Source organism: Carcharodon carcharias, chromosome 14 (genome assembly GCF_017639515.1).
Source record: "Carcharodon carcharias isolate sCarCar2 chromosome 14, sCarCar2.pri, whole genome shotgun sequence".
In the NCBI taxonomy this organism is placed as follows: Eukaryota; Metazoa; Chordata; class Chondrichthyes; order Lamniformes; family Lamnidae; genus Carcharodon; species Carcharodon carcharias.
Genome location: NC_054480.1, coordinates 45,371,629 through 45,391,807, shown reverse-complemented (window position 1 = coordinate 45,391,807; position 20,179 = coordinate 45,371,629). Strand labels below are relative to the sequence as shown.

General features: G+C 45.8%; 1 protein-coding gene and 1 pseudogene across 1 annotated transcript in view; one reads left to right on the top strand and one right to left on the bottom strand.

The window, feature by feature from the left end:
• LOC121287649 (Golgi-resident adenosine 3',5'-bisphosphate 3'-phosphatase-like) overlaps window positions 1–20,179 on the top strand; it is a 42,765-nt gene that overhangs the window by 5,224 nt on the left and 17,362 nt on the right. The window contains exons 2-3 of the mRNA XM_041205605.1: window positions 6,207–6,369; window positions 10,278–10,373. Of these exons, the coding sequence (XP_041061539.1) occupies window positions 6,207–6,369; window positions 10,278–10,373 (259 nt within the window). The remainder of the gene's footprint in view (window positions 1–6,206; window positions 6,370–10,277; window positions 10,374–20,179) is intronic.
• LOC121287650 lies at window positions 18,550–18,843 on the bottom strand (annotated as a pseudogene).

Sequence of the window (20,179 nt, the reverse complement as noted above, 5' to 3'; positions counted from 1 at the left end):
GATGGAGGAAAGGAAATGGGTGACTGGGGCAGGGGAAATGACTGGGGAGCATAAGAAACACTGAATCCAGATCATGCTGTCTAAATCCAAAGTGAAACGATAGTCATGTTGGGCGAGATCAGGTGCTGCTTGAGAGTGTGATCAGTGGGCGGGTTGAGAAGCAGGTCAGCTCAGATGGACAGCTGAAAGCGAACCCCAGCAGGCAGCATTGAAAATGCTCAGCACAGTGAGATTAGTGTGATATGAATAGGATCCGGGTACGTGGGAGACTGCCTGCACAAAGCTCCAAAAGGTCCTGCCACACACACACTTCTCCCGCCAGAATCACTCATGGGCCAGCTGCTCCCTCTGCAGAGACAGAGGACGAGGTTGAGGGGGTCACAGATAAAGGGGACTTAGAGGGAGAGGACAGCCTCTGACATTCCTGAGTGGAATCACCCAGGGGTGTCCAACTGCCGCTCCCCCTCCCTTCGTGTGACACAAAGAAAGTAGGAAAGTATATTGTGAAGAGGACATGAGGAGGTTGCAGATGGATACAGATAGGTTGAGTGAATGGGCAAAGATCTGGCAAATGGAGTTTAATGTGGGAAAATGTGAAGCTGTTCACTTTGGCAGGAAAAACAAAAAAGCAGAGTATTACTTAAATGCAGAAAGGCTGCATAGTTCTGAGGTGCAGAGGATCTAGGGGGTCCAGTACACTAGTCACAAAAAGTTAGTATGCAGGTACAACAAGCAATTAGGAAGGCTAATGGAATGCTATCCTTTATTACGAGAGGATTTTATTGGAAGTAAAAGTAAGGATGTTAAGCTTCAGTTATACAGGGCATTGGTGAGACCACACCTCAAATACTGTGTGCAATTTTGGTCTCCTTATATAGGAAGGATGTAAATGCATTGGAGGCAATTCAAAGGAGGTTTACTAGATTGATACCTGGAATGAGTGGATTGCCTTATGAGGAAAGGTTGGACAGACTGCACTTGTTTCCATTGGAGTTTAGAAGAGTGAGGGGTGATTTGATTGAAGTATATAAGATCCTGAACAGCTTTGACAAGGTGGACATTGAAAGAATGTTTCCTCTTGTGGGTGAGTCCAAAACAAGGGGTCACTGTTTTAAAATTAGGGGTCACCCTTTTAGGACAAAGATGAAGAGAAAATTTTTTTCAGTGTTGTGCGACTTTAGAATTCTCTGCCTCAGAAGTTGGTGGAGGCGGGGTCATTGAATATTTTTAAGGCAGAGGTAGATAGATTGTTGTTAGGCAAGGGAATCAAAGGGGCTAGAGGGGTCAGATGGGAATGTGGAAATCGAAACACAAGAAGATCAGCCACGATCTTATTGAATAGTGGAGCAGGCTCGAGGGGCCAAGTGGTCTACTCCTGTCCTTATTTGTTATATTCTTATGGGTGCACAGTGGCCTCAGCCTGACTCCTTGAGGGGTAGGAGCACCTGGAGGGATGCCGAGGTGCTCCGTTTCCCTCTTGCGTTGCCACTGCAGGAACTCACCCATGGCTCCCATGATGGAGCGCAGGTCTACACACATCTCCGTATTCTGTTGGACCAGGGTCTCCATGGCCCCCACCATCCTCCCCATGGAGACCTCCATACGTGCACATATGGGCACCACTTCATCAGAGAGCAGGAGGATGCACCCTTCCAACTCGCGTGCCACTCTTGAGGGCTTCCAACAGCTCTGAGTGATGTTCCTCCACCTGACTCTGCAGGATGAGTTGGAAGGCCGAATCCAGAGGTTCGCCATCTGATTCGGACCTCATTGGACCCTCTTCCCCAGCAGTGCTAGGGAGCCCGGCCGAATCTGCCTCCTCCTACTGCAGAGACGTGTTCATGCAGTGACCACCAGATTGTGAATCCGAGCCTACTCTAGATATAGGTCCCACCAAGGTGTGTGTCTCTGCCCTGATGGAGGGTGTGGGTAAGCGCTGCGATGGGTCTTCCAGGCTGCTTATTTCCAGATCTTCAATGGAGGAGGTGACATCTTTGCTGGAGGTGAGGATGTGGATGGAGCTGAGGAATTGGCTGGCTGAGGTTGTCGGTCACTTGGCAGAGCTCCCTGTGAACCAAAGTAGAGAGAATTAGTGCATGTCAGCAGAATCTCACAGGAGAGAGAGCACTCACATTTGCGTTGAGAGAGGGATGATCCTCATGAGGGTGTTCATCGCCGAGTTCCCCGTCACCACAGGCACGGATCATGTCCTCAGCAGTCAGTACAATGGCACACAATTCAAAGTGAGTGAGGAGCCTAATGTGGGCCACTCCACCACCCGTCTGGGACCTCTCCCTGCTAATGTGAGCCAGCTTCTCCTGCGTGGGAACAAATGGAGAGAGTGTGAGCTGGACACATGGCACTGCGTGGAATGTTTGGTGGGCGGAGGCATGGCAGGATGAGGATGCAAACTGGTGAGGGTATGATGGAGATGTGAGGGTGTGTGGGAGAGTTAGTGGTGGTTTTCCTTGAGGTGTGAGATCCCTGTGGATGTGTGATGGGTTTGTGAGTGTGTGAGTTGAGAGTGATGAAAAGAGTGAGTTACCCTGGTGGAACAGATGACACCATTCATCCTGTAGCGGCACTGGGTGGCTGTCCCCTTCTGCAGGGCATTGGCACTGACCACCGCTGCCACCGTCTCCCATGCTGGATTGGTGACGTAGCTGCCCATCCTGTGGCCAGAGTGGGGGTAGAGGACATCACGGTGGGCTTCCATGGCATTCAAAAGGTGCTTGAGGGATGTGTCACTAAACTAGGGGGCTGCAGTCATTTTGCCTTTCGGGGCCAGCTTGTCTTCCATGCAGCAGTCATGGGCTGGAAGCACTGAGAGGTGTGCATGCAGCTGCACTTTAAATATGACGCCCAGCATGATGAAGTGGTGAGATGATGACGTGGCGGGCGAATGAGAGCCTGCCCACCATCGAAATGGCGCGTTCCCGGGAATGCATAATAAATGCTGCGGATTTGGGACAATACGGCGTGAGGAACTGCCATTGCATCGTTTTACCTGCCCAGTACCGGACTTAGGGCGGAGTTGTCCCAGATTTGCACTATGTTTCATTGTCATATGTAATGGATGGAGTTTACATATTAGATAGATTTGCAGTAAACCTTCCTTAAAAGGATTTTTTAGTCAGCGGGCGCACACGAGAGGCAGCAGCACATTCACCAACAAATAAGAGGCCTATTAAGGCCCTTAAGCAATTAATTAAGTTGCATTTCTCGCTGGGCGAGCGAATAGACCAGGCGGCCTTTGCATTTTTCACGAAACCTCATCCATGGGCAGGATGAGATTTCCAACGGTTACTAAAAAAACAGCAAAAATTTTTAACATCCTATTTTACATGTCCCTCTTCATGTTACTGAGTTATGTGTGGGGACATGTTTATATCATTTGTAAAAAGTTTATTTATGTATTTAAAATTCTTCAGCTCCCTAAGGCTTTTACTGAGCTTTCAGTGCGCGCTCCCCCGCGCATGCGCGCACTTCAGGGCTCATGCTCCTCCCACCCCCACCCCGGCAGTGCTGAGCGTTTCAGCTTGCCTTTCAGGCTGGCCAGCCAGCGTTGAAATCACAGTCAGAGCCCAATCACGTACAGTGGTCAGTCTCGTGGCTGCCCGTCCGACAAGGGGAAAACCCTGCCCATAGCCTGGACCCTCCACTTGCTAGGAGATCAGGATTGATTATTGGATTTCCGAGTTATTCCTTGGTGCAACCTTTGTAGATACTTTGGCCTAGAAATTCAATGTTGCTGCACCACTTTTATGGGCATAAAAAGGGTGCAGAAGAATCCAGTATGTGGCTAGCATGCACCCACACATTCTGGTATAGGTATCAATGAGTCTTTCTGGGCCCATGACTGAAATAGGCATTATTTCCTTTGCATCTGCAAATGAGGAGTCTAATGCCTGTTTGATGGCACCAGCTGGATTCAGGAAAATGTCTATGTGCGGCCAAACCAGTGGTCCTTTTGGGTGCTACTGCTGACCACCACTAAACAGGTCTGTTTAAACAATATACTTACATGAATGTGGAGTCAGGCAATACAGGATTTCTCCATTGCCCGCTCCTGACCAGCCCGCTCTGTCACACATTTGTTGCTCAACTCTCAGTACCTCTCTGAGTGTTGTTCCAGCAATGCAGGGGCCAGAAATTGTAATCCTCGTTTGACAGCGAGCTGCCCCAGGATATTCAGCTGGTGCATGCAACTTGCAGTTTAACATAAAGGCTGTAAATAGAATTGTTTGAAGGGCAGGCATGCAGGTACAATCCACTCTTCCGCAAGTCACATGTTCCCCCCCCCCGCAAAAAAAATCTGGTACTTAATTTAGATCAAACTTCAATTTATCAAAATGCGTGCAAGTCAACCCTTTCCAAAGGAATGTTCATAAATATTCAGATGCTGGAAATGCTCATGCATAAGCTGCATGTTATTTTAGTATAACATTTTGAACCAAGGTATTTTCCTTGTTCCCTATTGAGGTTTTGGCTGGCTGTCATTCTAAGGACATTAGGAGACATATCTGAAAAATTCAACAGCATTGAAATAGTCTATTTTGTGAGCAATTTTACTTTCCCAACCAATGTTGTAGGGCTTTAACTTCTGACTTTTAGTTCTAATTTAATTTTTTTCTCTTGGAACGGGTCTGGGTGTTGATTCTTTTTGCAGTTAGAAATGAAGGCCAGGATTTCCTGGTCCTGCCGAAAATCAAAGGACCTTTGGTTGGCTTGCTGCATCCCCTGTGACAGGTCCCAGCACTGCGGGGCCAGAAAACCCCAGCCAACGTTATTGCAGTTACATGCAGTGTGCAGTTCCCTATCCTTTATTTGGAGATGTGATGCAGTGAGGTCCAAGACATCTTCAGCTGTACTTGCATTGTAGCACTTTACCCCAAAGAATTTATTCATGTTTGTCTGTTGCTGCTGTTTTCCCCCTTAGGCTTAGAGTAATAGAAAGCAGAAATATTGGACTTTGATTGCATGAAGATGAAAAATTGGAAGCTCAGTTCTTTTTTAAAAATTCTTTCATGGGATGTGAATGTCACTGGCCAGGCCTGCATTTGTTGCCCACTGCTAATTGCCCTTCAGAAGGTAATGGTGAGCTGCCGACTTGAACTGCTGCAGTCCTTCTGGTTTATATGCAACCACCATGTTTTTAGGAAAAGAGTTCCAGGTTTTTAACCCAGTGACAGTGAACTGTATCACCTTTCCTTCCAAGTCAGGATGGTATGTGGTTTGGAGGGGAACTTGTAGGTGGTGCTGTTCCCATTTGTTTGCTGCCCTTGTGCTTCTAGGTAGTAGAGCTCTCAGTTTGGTAGGTGCTGTCAAAGGTGGCTTGGTGAATTGCTGCAGTGCATCTTGTAGATGATACAAGCTGCCGCTAATGTGCACTGGTGGTGGAGGGAGTGAATGTTCAAGGTGTTGGCTGGGGTGCAATTAAGTGCACTGCATTGTCCTGGATGACATTGGGCTTTTTAAGTATTGGAGCTGCACACGTCCACACAACTGGGGAGTATTCCCTCATACTCCTGACTATTATAAAAGCAAAATACTGTGGATGCTAGAAATCTGAAACAAAAACAGAAAATGCTGGGAAATCTCAGCAGGTCTAACAGCATCTGTGGAGAGAAAAACAGTTAACGTTTCAAGTCTGTGTGGCTCTGAAGAAGAGTCATATGGATTTGAAGCGTTAACTCTGTTTTTCTCTCCACAGATGCTGTTAGACCTGCTGAGTTTTTCCAGCATTTTTTGTTTTGTTTCATACTCCTGACTATTGCCTTTGCAGATGGTGGACAAGATTTGGTGAGTCAGGAGATGAATTACTCACAGCAGAATTCCAAGTCTCTGACCTGATATTGTAGCCATAGTATTTATATGGCTGGTCCAGTTCAGCTCCTGGTCAATGGTATCCCCCAGGATGTTGATAGTGGGGGATTCAGTGATACTAATGGCATTGAATGTCAAGGGACGACGGTTAGATTCTCTCTTGTTGGAGATGGTCTTTGCCTGTCACTGGTGAGACTGATTCTGATCTGCTTTGTTTACTCCTATTAGCTGTAATAGAAAAGAATTCATCCCAAAAAAGAATTCATCCCAACAATGGACTGAAAAAGTGTTTTGCAAAATACTTAAATCCAGTCGCATAATAAAAATGTTCCTTGAGCTGGGTTTCAATTCTATTTTACTAACTTAGTTTTTGTTGCTAGTTGATTTCAGAGGAGCATGATAACTCCAAAGTAAACAAGAGCCTCACCTGGAATTATGAAATCCCTAATTTAATCCAGGAAAGCATTGGCAAGGCTAGGATGGTATCTACAAAAAGTGTAATGGTATGGATTGATCCATTGGATGCAACCCGGGAATACACAGGTGAGCACTATTCGCCATCCCTTGACACATGCTGTGGTAGCACTAGAATTACTGTATCACCTTGCATGTTTAAGATCAGGTTACAGGTAACTGTTTAAACTAAAATTGTTAACAATTATTGAAAAGAAAATCACAGTTATCCCAATCTCTCATGTCATGTAGGAATTAAACTTAAGAGATAGTAGAGTAAACTTTCCATCATCTTGCACCTGTGGCATCAACATTCTCCATTCACCGAGAAGAAGAAAAACTCGGGATTCATTCCATTTGGTCTCCGTGCTCATTGCATTACCTTCGGCTTCTTGAGGGTCTGCAAAGGTACTGTGAGCAGGCCAAACATGGGAAGATGAATCTTCCTCACACTTTTTAGAATTCCCCTGCATGTTTGGATGCAATCAAGGCTGCTGATTTCCTTTAACAGAACCAGAGGCACATGTCAGGTGTATGATGGTGTACTCTCCATTTGCTTGGATAAGTGCAGCTCCCACAGCACTCAAAATTCTCAACACAATCCAGGATAAAGCAGCCCACTTGATCGGTATCCCATCCACCACCTTAAACATTCATTCCCTCCATCACCAGCACATCATGGCTGCAGTATGTCTTCTATAAGATGCACTGCAGTCATTCGCCAATTCTCCTTCAACAGCACCTTCCAAGACTCCGACCTGTATCGCCTAAAAAAAAAGGACAGCAAATGCATGGAACACCACCACCTGCAAGTTCCCCTCTAAATCATAGCATCCAGGCTTGGAAATATATCATTGTTCCTTCGCTGTCACTCAGTCAAAAACCTGGAACTACCTACCTCACAATAATGTGTGTTTCCCTACGCCACACACGGACTTCAACAGTTCAAGTAGGTGGCTCCTAACGCTTTCTCAAGAACAATAAGGAATGGGCAATAAATGCTGCCCTTGTCAGCGATGCCCATGCCCAACTTTAAAAAAAAAACGACCAGATGGAAATCTTTTTTATGCATAAATAGTTAAGATTTGGAATGCACTTCTGTGATAGAGTGATGAATATAGATTCAAACATAACTTTCAACAGAGGATTTGATAAATACTTGTAGGGGCAAATATTGCAGGATTATGTGGAAAGAGCTGGGAGTAGGGTGAATTGGATTGATCTTTGAAAGAGCCGACACAGTCTTGATGGGCCAAATGGCCTCCTGTCCTGTACTATTAAATGATTTATCAGAAAGTCCTCAATCTCCAATGCCAGGCCCGCTATTGCAGGAGGGAGTCCTGGGCCCAGAGTTCCAAGGGAAATGGCTCAAGGGAGGAGAAATATTATTTTCTAAAAGTACAGCACGCCTGAAGGCCACTCTGTCTGTTAGGTACTCAATGGGCTTAAAGAGTGGAAAATCAGTCCTATTGTTTTCACTTTTACCTGGCATCAAACCTGTGAAGTTCTTATGAAGGATGTTGCTTACATCTTAACCTGAACATTAATGACATTGGCAGTTCTTTTGCATTGTGCCAAAATGCTGCATCAAAAAGTCACTAACAAGTTAGCATGAGTTATGAGGAAAGTTATATGGTAATATAGTTCCAACTGAAGCGTTTTCAATGAGGGACATTGTTATTTGGCTGTCTACTATTGCTGTGTGTAAGATATGAACTTAATGTCCACTTCAATTTGAACTATGCAGACCAGAAAAGTCCACAATTTCATCACAGCCCTGTTCAGAGTAAATTGTCAGCCACGGGAGCAGTTGGGGATATTGGAATTAGCCACTGGGTTGGAGGGGAAAATTGGCCAGGAGATTTGGCCCTGGTTGATAGCCAATAAACTCTGTGTGCACATTGGATAAGAGCAGAATCAGGTTCAACTGCAAGGCCCCTGGCAGTTGAGTAGTTTTCTGATACTCACATAAGCAGTAGAACAGCTGGACAAAGTAAAGGATGGCTGATGTCTATGGGTCTAAACCCAGGAGAGTACATGAGCTTTAACAGGGGAGAGGAGACACTGGTAACAGGTATAAATGGAGAGGATGCTAATTTCTATTTGGTGCAGCTTTTCACTGTCTAAACTCATCATAGATGTCAGTTAAATGGAAAGTGGGGCAAAAAGCTGTTGAGATGTTCCCTCCTCAGAGATGTGAGTCACTGCTTTATCCTGACTGAAATCTCTAAATGGTATAAATGGAAAGAAATATTGCTGTACTTCTCCCTACTGTATTACATTTCCAAGAAATCCCCTTTTGTGTATATGTAAGATAAACTTATCAGTATTATTGCACATAGATTACTTCTTCACTTTTAGTTAATCAATAACACTGCCTTGTTAAACCATACTCCTAGTTTGAGAGAGACCAATGTAAAACAGGCATTCTCATCAGCAGATTAAAACTACTATGAAATAATCAAATGGGGGGGTGACTCAATGAAACAATGAAGAGAGTGCCTCCACCCTTAGGATTTGATTCTTTTTAAGTGAAGGTAGTCAGTCAGGAGAACTTTTCCTTAAAATATATCTCAGTTATTTGCATCTTATTTAACCATTTTGGTTCCTTAAAAAACAAAAGAATTAATGAAATATCAAATTTTATCACTGAACAACCTTATTGTGTATAATTCTTATGCTGTCACATAAGCACATACATAATGGTACTGAATCAGTAATTTTTTCTTTGGAAAATATACTTTATTCATAAACTATCTGAAAGAACATTCCTAAATTGCAATCGTATTCAACTTTTACACATGGATCATGAGGTGCTTCAATACAATCAATGAATATTACAGGTATTTCAATATGCCATTACAGACAGTCAGACAGTGCAGTTATATTGGAGTTATCAACATACATCATGTTGCATTCTGAGGTGCTTCAATACAGTTATAATACATTAATACAATAATACAATTATAATATTCATTGTGAGTCCTACAGCCCAAGAGGTCTGTACAATTCCCAGCCCCTCGGTGCACTATGGCAGAAAGGTCTTGGACAGCGACCTTTCCCCGTTGAATCAGTAATAGTCTTTCATAGATACAGGGCTGTTTTAGTGCTATGGTTTAAAAGCATAAGAACCTTCTTCCCCACAGAATAAGAAGGCCATTTCGGATGTGGTTTGTTTCTGTGAACGCTCTGAATGTTGTCAATCCTGCTTGCAACAGATGCAACGTGTGGAAGTCACTAATGTGTATTCCTTTTAACGTCAGTTTCAAATAAACAAACACCTATTAACTAACCTTGAAAGTCTGCCTTGAAGAAGTTAAATTGCAATGAACCAATCCCTTGCTTTATGCTCAAAAAGGACCTTTAAAAAACAAATTCATTGGTTTCATTGTTGATGTCTGTGTTGAGTTACGCCTAGTAAAAATGACCCCTTTTCACATGAGCACAATTATTTTTTAATTTATTATTGGGATGTGAGTATCGCTGGCAGGGCCGACATTCATTGCCTATCTCTAAATGCTCTGGATTAAGGTGATCATTCATCATCTTCTCGAACCGCTGCAATCTGAGTGATGAAGGTGCTCCCGTAATGTTGTTTCACATTCATTGAATTCTTTCATTTATTGAACAAAACACACAATAGAAGATTCCCAGTTGGTTTGCATAATTAACTTGCTAAACCTACTGGAATTTTAGAAAGTCTGCTTCAAAATTTTTTTTGACAAATTGTGTTTAATTTTAGAAAAATTTCACTAGGAATCATAATTTTGACGTATGTAGGAATTAATTAGACAAGACACCTTGATAAGCTCCAATAATTTTAAGTTTAAAGAAATTGTCATTAACTCAGACACTTACATTTTCTTAACCGTCAAAAATGCTATATTTTGCTAAAGTAAATAGAAAACCATGTAAAGATGAAATGCATTCACTTCAGTTTTATGCTACTTTTGATGTTTCCAGTTTACAGATTTGCACATACCTTTTCTGTTTTATAGAGGACCTGAATCACTTTGTAACCACTATGGTGTGTGTGGCTGTAGACGGAAAGCCAGTTATTGGTGTCATACATAAACCCTTTTCAAAATACACAGGTAAGTTGCCGATATAAAAGTAATTAATGCTGCTGATCTAAAGAAAGTCGCTAAGAGAAACGTCATTTGAATTATTATGAATTAATTTGGGCACTGCAGATCCTACAGTTCAGTAGCCATCCCTATTTTTCTCCTCATAACTCTAATTTGGTCGGGTCATTGGTCAGAGGCTAAGATGCATACCATGCCACTTCAGAACCTGGGATTTTGCATTGCTTAAATAAAAATAATCAAGGTTCAAGTCAATTTACATTTCAATGACCAGAGACACACCATGTTTAAAGAGCTGGGCCAGGATTTTATGGCCTCTCCCACCCAGCCAGATATTACGGTCCTGCTGAACTGAATGGTGATTTAAATGACTCACCGCATCTGCCTGGGGCAGGGGGCGGGGGTCACGCCATGGTGGGGCTGTAAAATCCTGGCCCTGGGTATGAGGGGGCCCTCCCCTAGAAATTCTGAAATTTGTAACAATTACAGTAAAATTGAGGAGGGGATGTAATAGAGGGATATCTCCTGCTTTCATTCCTCTACACCCTCCTGAGCATGCACATGATTATTATCTTGAAATAGCACTAAAGTCCTATTAAAGGAATATTTATTTACCTTTTTTGTCCAACAAGTAATAATCTACTTAAGGGCTAGTCTTACAGAGCAACCCTTAAGACAACATAATTTATTTTTTCCCCTTCACTCTCCGAACACACCCTTCCTCCCATTCCTATATGACAAGTCCCAAAGCTAGTACACCATGTCTGAAAGCCCAAAAATGTAAGGAGAGGCAAGTCAGTTGAAGCCCATTAAATTCTAAGAGAAACATCATTTTGATATAACTCCCAAAGAGGACTCAGCCCATTTTCTAGTCAGCAACTTTCTGTTTTATAGAAAGTCGGGTCAAAAGTTGCTTAAATAGGAACTAATTTCATTTGGAGATGTTATTCTTTTCATCATTTGACCTAATTATTTTAATACATCTGAAGAAGTTTACAAGTATTCAGTACAATAAACTGATTTATATCATGAAAGGAATGAATTTAGCACCAAAGTTTATCTCCTTTAAATCATTTTTGACTTAACAGAATAGTTATTTTTCTGTAAGTTTTTTTTAACTATTAGGTTGAGGAAGTTAGTTTGTAGATTAATTTTCTGTTACCAATAAGTTTTGTATTAAAATGTTTCCTTGGGCCTTGCATTTGCTTTCTGCATTACTTAGCCTTGAATGAAAGATTTGTACAAAATTGCTTTTCTCTGATGTAGGGACAGAGAGGATATTCATAACAGTATTGAATTAATAGCAGCCGTACATAAGCTAAGGGCCAATGTTAACACCATGGTTTATGAAGAGACTTTTATGTTTACAAGGTGCATAACATTTTGCTTGTTTGCAATGAATGGTTAGGAATGATTAAAAATGAAGAGTGATTGCACAGAGTCAAGATATTTTTGTGGGGGTGATGGGTGTGGGTGTAGGGCTGAAGGAGGTTACAGAAATAGGGAAGGATGAGGCCATGAAACAATTTCAAACACAGATGAGAATTTTAAATTGGAGATCTTAGGGGGCCAAGAACCAAGTGCAGATCAGCAAGGAGAAAAGTCACTGGGACTTGGTGTGGATTATGCTCAAAGGAATAGTCCACAACAGTGTCCCAGTAATGCACTTATATTTAAAGTATTTAAAAGTTTTTTAAAAGTATTGAATAGATACTTCAAAAAATTCAAACTTGTTGAGCTAGACGCATTACCTTCTGCAAGCAGGCATCTCACTGCTTTGTAGAATGCCCATGTGCATTTTCAGAGTTCTAGAGGGTGAAGGGGTAAATTTGCAAATTGCTGACTGAGCCTAAAACCACTGTTACAGATTGGGTTCCCATTATAGCAACTGCTCGTTCATCAGTGGTTTTCAATGGTAATGAAAATCGGGAGATTTCAAGGGTAGCAGATCCACAATTCAGCCAGTTAAAATTATTTTAAAGAACTTCAGTAGGCACCATACTGCCTATACATTAAAATATTGGAAAACAGTAATTAGGAGGTCCCTGCCCTCAAACTTTGGCACCTTGAATTTCTTGAAATATGCGCCTGAGCTGTGGTACACCTACAGCTTACGGCATTATCCTAGTAAAGAAACTGCAGGAAATTATGACATTACATACAATGTCCTACAACTCTTGCACCACTCTATCCTGTAAAAACAATGAGAATTTAATTACCATAGCCCCACTACCATTAAATCAATGGAGATTATTTTCTTACCAATGGTACATGAGCATATAAATTCAGCTATGTGGCATCCATTTTGTGGGTGTTAAATTACCTCTTAATCCTCCAGTGTTACGGGCAGAAAGTCAATGCATATATACGTCCATTAGTGTACCACCTATTAAATATCTAGTTGATCTGGCATTAGGAACATACATTGAGAACATTTAAAGGGAAATTTCCAACCTTTGAATATCCCAGTGCTCTACCCACCATGTACTGCCCTCACTCAGCACAATGTCTGCTAACTGGCAGGAAAACACCCATGCTTGCCTGAATGTGGAGCTGGGAAGAGCAGTTCTCCCGCCATATCCATATTAAGAGAACATGGGGCAGAATTTTCTGCTTGATGTGCGGGGGGGGGGTGCAGGCCCCGCACATCAGCGAGTAAAATGATGCGCGGTGACACTGGGCGGAGCGTCCTGACATCACCGCTCGCCATAACGATATTTCACTGGGCGGGTGCGCGATGAAGTTCGACACACACCCGCCATTAATTAACAGGCTAGTTAAGGCCCTTAAATCGTCACTCGACTGCGATTTTCAGGCATTCGTGCGATCTTTGGGTTGGCGCACGGGCTTACCCATTGCGGGCAGGCGGGTAAGAGACTTTTTAATCAAACTCATCCATGGGCGGGATAAGAGTGTTCAGTGGGGTTGTTAATCTGTTCTGTGAGTATTTATTGGACAAAGTTTTTTAAACTTGCCTGTGTGATCTGTAGCAGTTCAGAACGAATTCCAGCAGCTTCCTGTTTACTTTGAACCTTCAGGTCAGTACTCTGCAGTCAGTAACCTTTATCGAGCCTGCAGCTTTCCAGAGGCCTCCCTTTAGCCTGGGTGTGGGTTCTGACATGTTCACTGGAGGCAGCTCCTCTGAGGAGCAAAGGAGGGCTAGAATAAGGAGGAGGCCAGGAGTGCACATTCAGCCTCCTGGGGAGCCATCTTTGGGAGTACCGGCACACGCACAAGGGGCGCAGGGCCAAGAGGTAGTCCAAGGTGGAAGGGGCCACAGAAGACACCACTATCCTGCTGCCAGAGTATACAGGCGGCGAAGCAGCTACCTCAGTATGACTGAGGTGCCGTGCCGAAGGAGTCTCCGACTGTCAAGGAAGACAGTCAACTATATCTGTCAGATGATTGGCCCTGAGATCTCTCCTAACTGTGTGGGCGGACACCCATGCCAGTGGCTCTGACGGTCACAGTTGCCCTCAACTTCTATGCCTCTGGCTCCTTCCAGGGCTCAGTGGGTGATCTTTGTGGTGTCTCCCAATCAGTTATGCACACTTGTGTCAAGCCAGTCACGGACGCTCTTTAAAAGTGTGCATTGACCTTCATCCACTTCCGCTGCGACCAGACAAGCCAGACACAGCGAGCCAGAGGCTTCGTAGCCATTGCTGGCTTCCCCTGAGTCCAGGGTGCAATAGGCTGCACACATGTGGCCATCAAGGTGCCAGCAGGTGAGCCTGGTGCCTTCGTCAACAGGAAGGGCTTCCACTCCATGAACATGCAGATAGTGCGTGATCACAGGATGTTGATTCTGCAACTCTGTGCAAGGTACCCAGGCAGCTCCCATGACACCTTCCTCCTCAGACACTCCCAGGTGCTCTGGCTCGGCTTGATGGATGGCTGCTGGGTGACAAGGGCTATCCCCTCAGAAGTTGTCTCATGACGCTTCTCTGCCACCCAATATCAGAAGCTGAGCAGCAGTACAATAGGAGCCACGCCTCCACAAGGGCTGTGGTGGAGAGAGCTTCTCAAGATGCGCTTCCAATGCCTGGACCACTCAGGGGGCGCACTCCAGTACCCCCAGATTGTATCTCGGTGATAGTGGTAGCACGCTGTGCTCTCCACAATCTTGCGCTGGAAAGGGGGGACGCTGTGGACGATGAAGACGTTGATGCAGTGGATGCGGCTGCATACGATGAATCCACCACTGATTCTGAGGATGAGGAAGCACAGGGAAATGACGAGGGGCTAAACACTGACCTGGGACTACACCAAGGAGGCAGGGACACCCGGGAGACATTAATCCAATGAACCTTCAGCTCGCTGCACACAAATGGATCTGGAGGACCAGCCTTGCCTGGGGCTTCCATACTTGGCACTTAAGTGCTAAATCTACCAGGCCATCAACCGCAACTAAGGGCTTTGGACATAAACCTCAACGTCCACTCAACACTCATGCCATGTATGTAAAACATACAAATTCAGAACAAAGGAGCCACCCTCAGCCATGGAAACATATCTGGTTTTAATTTTCACCATCAGAAGGTCACACAAAATCAAAACAAAACGTTTTTCAAGCATAAACAAATAATAAGTCCCTTAAATAGGGCCAACACAAAAGCACCAGTAAGAAACCCATGGTGTGCCTAATGTGCCTTACGTTTCCATTTCCGGGTGCTGCGTCTTGGTGCCGCCCCATCGCTCGGAGTAGCATCTGAGACAGCCTGCTGACTCTGCTGTCCTGTTGGCCTCGCTGACCTTGGTGGCCATCCTCTGGCCTGTGGAGCCTGTGCTGGCTTCTCCTGGGAGGGAGCTGCCAGGTCCACAGTTGACATCTCCCCAGTCATCGCAGCCTCATCTGGTGAAGCGGTCACTGGGAGGAGCTGTTACCCTCATCCGGAGCGCCATGAGAGGAGCCCGCAGATACGACAGGCAGCTGCTGCGCCGTTGTGAGGTCATCCCAGACCTCCCTGCTCACCGTCGATGGATGGGCACCGAGTTGGGAAGCTTGAAGCCCACACCATCTCCCACATTGGCAATGACCACCTGTGGCCACCGGCGTGATGAGGGCTTGCAGGTCCGAGCGTAACCCCAGGAGAACCTACTTGTTCTCCTGGAGACGCCTCTCCACAAGAGTCACCACTCTCTCCATGGAGGAAGCATGACGCTCTGCCATGAGACTCATTGTATCAGTGATGCCCTGCGTGGACTCCTCCACCACGGACACCAAGCGAAGCATAGTCTCATGCAATGCTCCCAGTTGCTTCCGCACACCTGGCCACATTTCCTGCAGCTGCTGCGTCGCGGACGACTCCAGAGGCACATCATCACTGACTGACTGAGCATGTGCCTGGTCCCCTGCAGTCCTCCGACTGCTGGCGCTATCGACACTCTCTGTCTTTGCCAGCTCCTCCAGCAATTGTGAAGTGCCCTGGGACACCAGCTGATGTTGCAATGCCCACCGTGGTGCTAGTAACTACGCTGGTGCCTGCCTCGCAGAAATGGTGTGACACAGGTGACAGTTGAGGGCCCTCAGGTGTGAGAGGGGCATCTGCAGTTCCTCCTGGCGGAAGGGCTCTGATAATGCTGAAATTAATAACAAGGACAGTGGATCAATTAGCGTGCACACAGTGACACACTTCATCTCTTTCCCCCGGCTCATTATGCACTCAACCTTCCAGAACCTATGGAGACAAATATTGGTGAGGTGGCAAATAGTCAGGAGGAGCCCCAGACATTACAGGCGGATAAAGACGGGCTGGTCAGATGGCCTAAGGAATGCCAAACGGAATATTATGTGGATAAGTGTGAGGTGATGCACATGGGCAGGAGAAACAAGGTATGGGAATACCCAAAGAATGGTAGGACCGTGGAAAGTAAGGATGATCAGCAGGACCTTGCTGGGCCTGTCGACAGGCCAGTTAAGGTAGTGGGACAGGTACATAAGGCGTTTAAGAAGGTAAATGCCACACTTGCCTTTATTATCCGAGGAATAGAATATAGGAACAGGGAGGTCATGTTGCAAAAGTGCAGAAAACACTGCCTAGGCCACAGTTATGGTTCTGCGTGCAGTTCTGAAATGTGCTTCATGGGAGGGATGTGATTGGAGTGGAAAGAGTGCAGAGGTCATTGACCAGGATGCTGGCTGAGCTGGAGAGTTTGACTTATGAGGAGACATAGCAGACTGGGGATATTTCCCCGGCGCAGAGGAGATTGAGGGGTGACATTATTGAGGTTTATAATATTGAGGGGCATAGATAAGGTTGACAGAAAGGAACTTTCCCCTTGGCGGAGGGATGAGTAACCTGGTGGCATTGATTTAAGGTAAGGGGCATGAGATTGACAGGTGATGCGATGAACAACTTTTGCATAGAGAGGGTGTTGGGAATATGGGAAGCGCTGCCTGAAAGGGTGGTGGATGCAGAAACTCTCCTAACATGTAATAAGTATTTGGATGTGCAGTTGCGATGCCATGGCTACAAGGCTATGGGGATAGTACTCGGAAATGGGATAAGGCAACTTTGGAAGGTGCTTGACACACGCACCTTTGAAGGGCTGAGGGACCTTTGTGTATGGCCCACACCTCTGACTCTATCAGTCTGTGAATGAGCGATGTTGCTACAATAACAAATCGAACAATCATCTGTGCTGTGGATGTTGGGAAGACATTGCAGATCTCACTGTTGACCTCAATTACCTGGCCATTCCACCCCAGCCTCACCGACACCAGTGGACCTGGGTGCATGGCACCTATCAAGCTGCAGGGCTTCCTGCTCGAAACAGCTTAAAATCATGAGCTGGGCCTGACCACCTCCAGTGCACAAATGCTCATAGACATTGTGAGCATTTTTCTCCTGAAGAACAGAGAAGACCATTCATTGCGGCTAATCGCACATGGACTCTGCACACGCACGCTGCACTCCAACCACAGTGGCCCATTTCAGGCCTCCAATGCCTCCTGTCCATGCTACTGCTGATCCCTCACACAAAGATAGTGCGCCTGCTCCCAACCTCCCCGGCGGCCACCTTGGACACATTCTGCGTCCATCACTTTAGGAAACACACAGTCTTTGCTCCCATAGCAAGGAGGCGCAACTACGTGCAATGTCGAGGGCAGCAGATGGCTCTTGGCCACGAGACCTTTCCACAATCTCATCACCGTGAATAGGACATGTGTTGAAGTTCTGAGTAAGCGCCTAGCTACATCTCCTGCAGGTTGCCCCCAGACTAGTCATGTGCAACTAAGGGCAACAAGTGGTGCAGGGGAGAACCCATTTCCTCATGAACCACTCAGGCTGATCTAAACTTGGGCACTATCTGTTTGTCCATCCAGCGTACAATAAGTGCCCAATATGTTTCAATGGAGTCACAACAGTAAGATGTTTTGGGGGGGGGGGGGGGGGGGGTGATGAGGGTGGGGGTGATGGGGGTGGGGGTGCCCTCAAAAGCTAAGGCTGCCTGCTGGGTTAACTGCCCAATGCCAGCATGGTACTCACCCTTCCAGAGCACAACAAATTATTGAAGTGCTTACGGCACTGGATCCAGGTGCACTGCACCACGTCATGGGATCTCACCACCTCCACCAGCTCCTCCCAGGCACATTTGGTCATGTGGGGGGGCCTCCTCCTCCCATCCTGGGAGACATACCCCTCCCGCTGTGCTGCCACCTCCTCGAGTACATTGGCCCCCCACTGGCCTACCCTGCAGCCTGCCTTGCTCCTGTGGCAGATCCTGCAGCCTGGCCTGCAGCCCTGCCCTCCCCTCCAGCCTGCCCTGCTCAGCAGACTCCCTGCAGTGTGACCCCAACCTGGCTATTGTGAACAGCCTATAAAAGGCTGCCAGGCCTTCCTTTAAACAGACTGCCGGGTCGCCATTGGACCTGGCGGTCTGTGCACGCCCGTCGCAGCCCGCACAATCCCGCTATCCACAGGAGTCGGAAATGCGCTGGGCGGGCCTTAATTGGCCATGCTCCGCCCGCCCATGGAATGCTTCCCTGCTCTTTCTCTGACAAGCTATGAGGCATGACCGTGTGATTCCAGCCCTGGCATCCAGTCTCCCCCTCTCCTATGTGGCCCAATCTCTTCCCCCTGCTTCAACACCATTCATCCCCTAACCTTCAGTTAAGCTGTTCAAGCTTCTGTTTTTTTTTTCCGAACCATAACTTTATTTGTTGTGTAGATACACTGGTAGTTCATGCAGTGCTGGAGGAAGCCATTGTGGAACGTCTGGCCTATGGGGTGGTCTCTTCGCGGAATCCATTCCTGAATCGGTGTTACACCGCCTTCAGGTGCCTCGTGCAACCTGTACCAGTTGTGATTCCCCTTTTGGCCTTCGCACTCCAGTTAAACTGCCTCTTTCTCTTGGCAGGTTAGGCACATTTACCGCATGTCGATTTCTGCAGGTGAAATGCTTTAGCCCCACGTCATCGGCAAAGAGTGTGGGTCGTATTCTGCCTCTTACCAAATGACGATGTTGCCTTCATCATTTTCACTGCGTGCTTTTGTTTTCCCATCCCTATTAACTTATTGACATTAAATGGATTCTGTGATTGCCTTCAAATGATGTGTTCGCTCATCGGGGCTTGTTGAAAGAAAGACTCTCAAACCATTGCATTGCCATGTTAATAAAAAGGTAATTGGCCAGATTTTGCTATAACAGTAACAGAGAGGTTAACCTTCCTCACTTTTATGTATAAATCAGAGAGCAAGTTCCGGTGAGCGTAAATGTATTAAAAATTAAAGTCCAGAAATTGCTGTCCGAAATGCTCTGCCTCCCCATAAGCTTCCCGAACACAGCATCTCAAAGACATTCCTCCAAGTGTATTGAACAGGTGAAGTTTCTATCCTGACATTGTAGATGCAGACTAAAGTCACTACAAAATGTTAGGGCTTGTCATTCCCTATATAAGGATCCTTTGAATAACATTATCAGTGTTAATCACTGCCAAACAACTTCTCTGGCACTGAAAGTTAATTTCTGCAAGTGTGGAGTATCATTTCTTCAGCTTGTAACTATTGTTAGAGATTTTAAAATAAATTTTTTTATGTTTTTGTCCTGTCCCTTTTTATCTCTCTCTATCCAATCTTTCTTCTCTTTATTTCACTTTTTATGGCGGATTTGATCTTACATTCACAATTCTAACTGACACATCCTGGTTTAGACTCTGCATTGTTCGTTAATGATTCTTCAGTCTGATTGGTGAAGGAGGTACATAGGGCAGAAATTTCCCCCCGTCGGGGAGGTGGTGTGGTGCGGGGGCGGGCACGGACCTGATCGGCACCCCCAATCGGGGCTGTGCTGCCATTTCAAGTGGGTGGGCTAATTAAGGCCCACCCAGGGTGATGCGTGTGACCCGCTCCCTGTGCAGGCCGGCGGGGGGGGGGGGGGGGGGGGGGGGGGGTGGGGGGCGGTGGTGGGGGGGCGGATTTCCTGAGTCAGGGCCTGCGCTCTTGCAGGTGTGCGCACAGAAAGAGCGCACAAATCTCTCTGAGGCACGGAGCTGCTTCAGGAAGATTAAGTTCAGAATGAAAGTTTTTATTAACAACAGAGAAAAATTATTTAGATGTGTCCCCTCATGTTTCAGCTTCACATGAACTGGGACATGTTTATCAAATGTTTGAAAATGTTTTATTTAATTAATAAACCCTTCATGAAACCACATCCCACGCGTGAATGAGGTTTCTTGAAAAATGCGAAGGCCGCCTGGGCTCTTCGCCTGATAACAACCTTAAGGTTGGACGGGCAGCATTCCTAACTACTTTAATTACTTTCTTAATGGCCTTAATAGAAAACCTAAATGACGCGCAGTGACGTCGAGATGC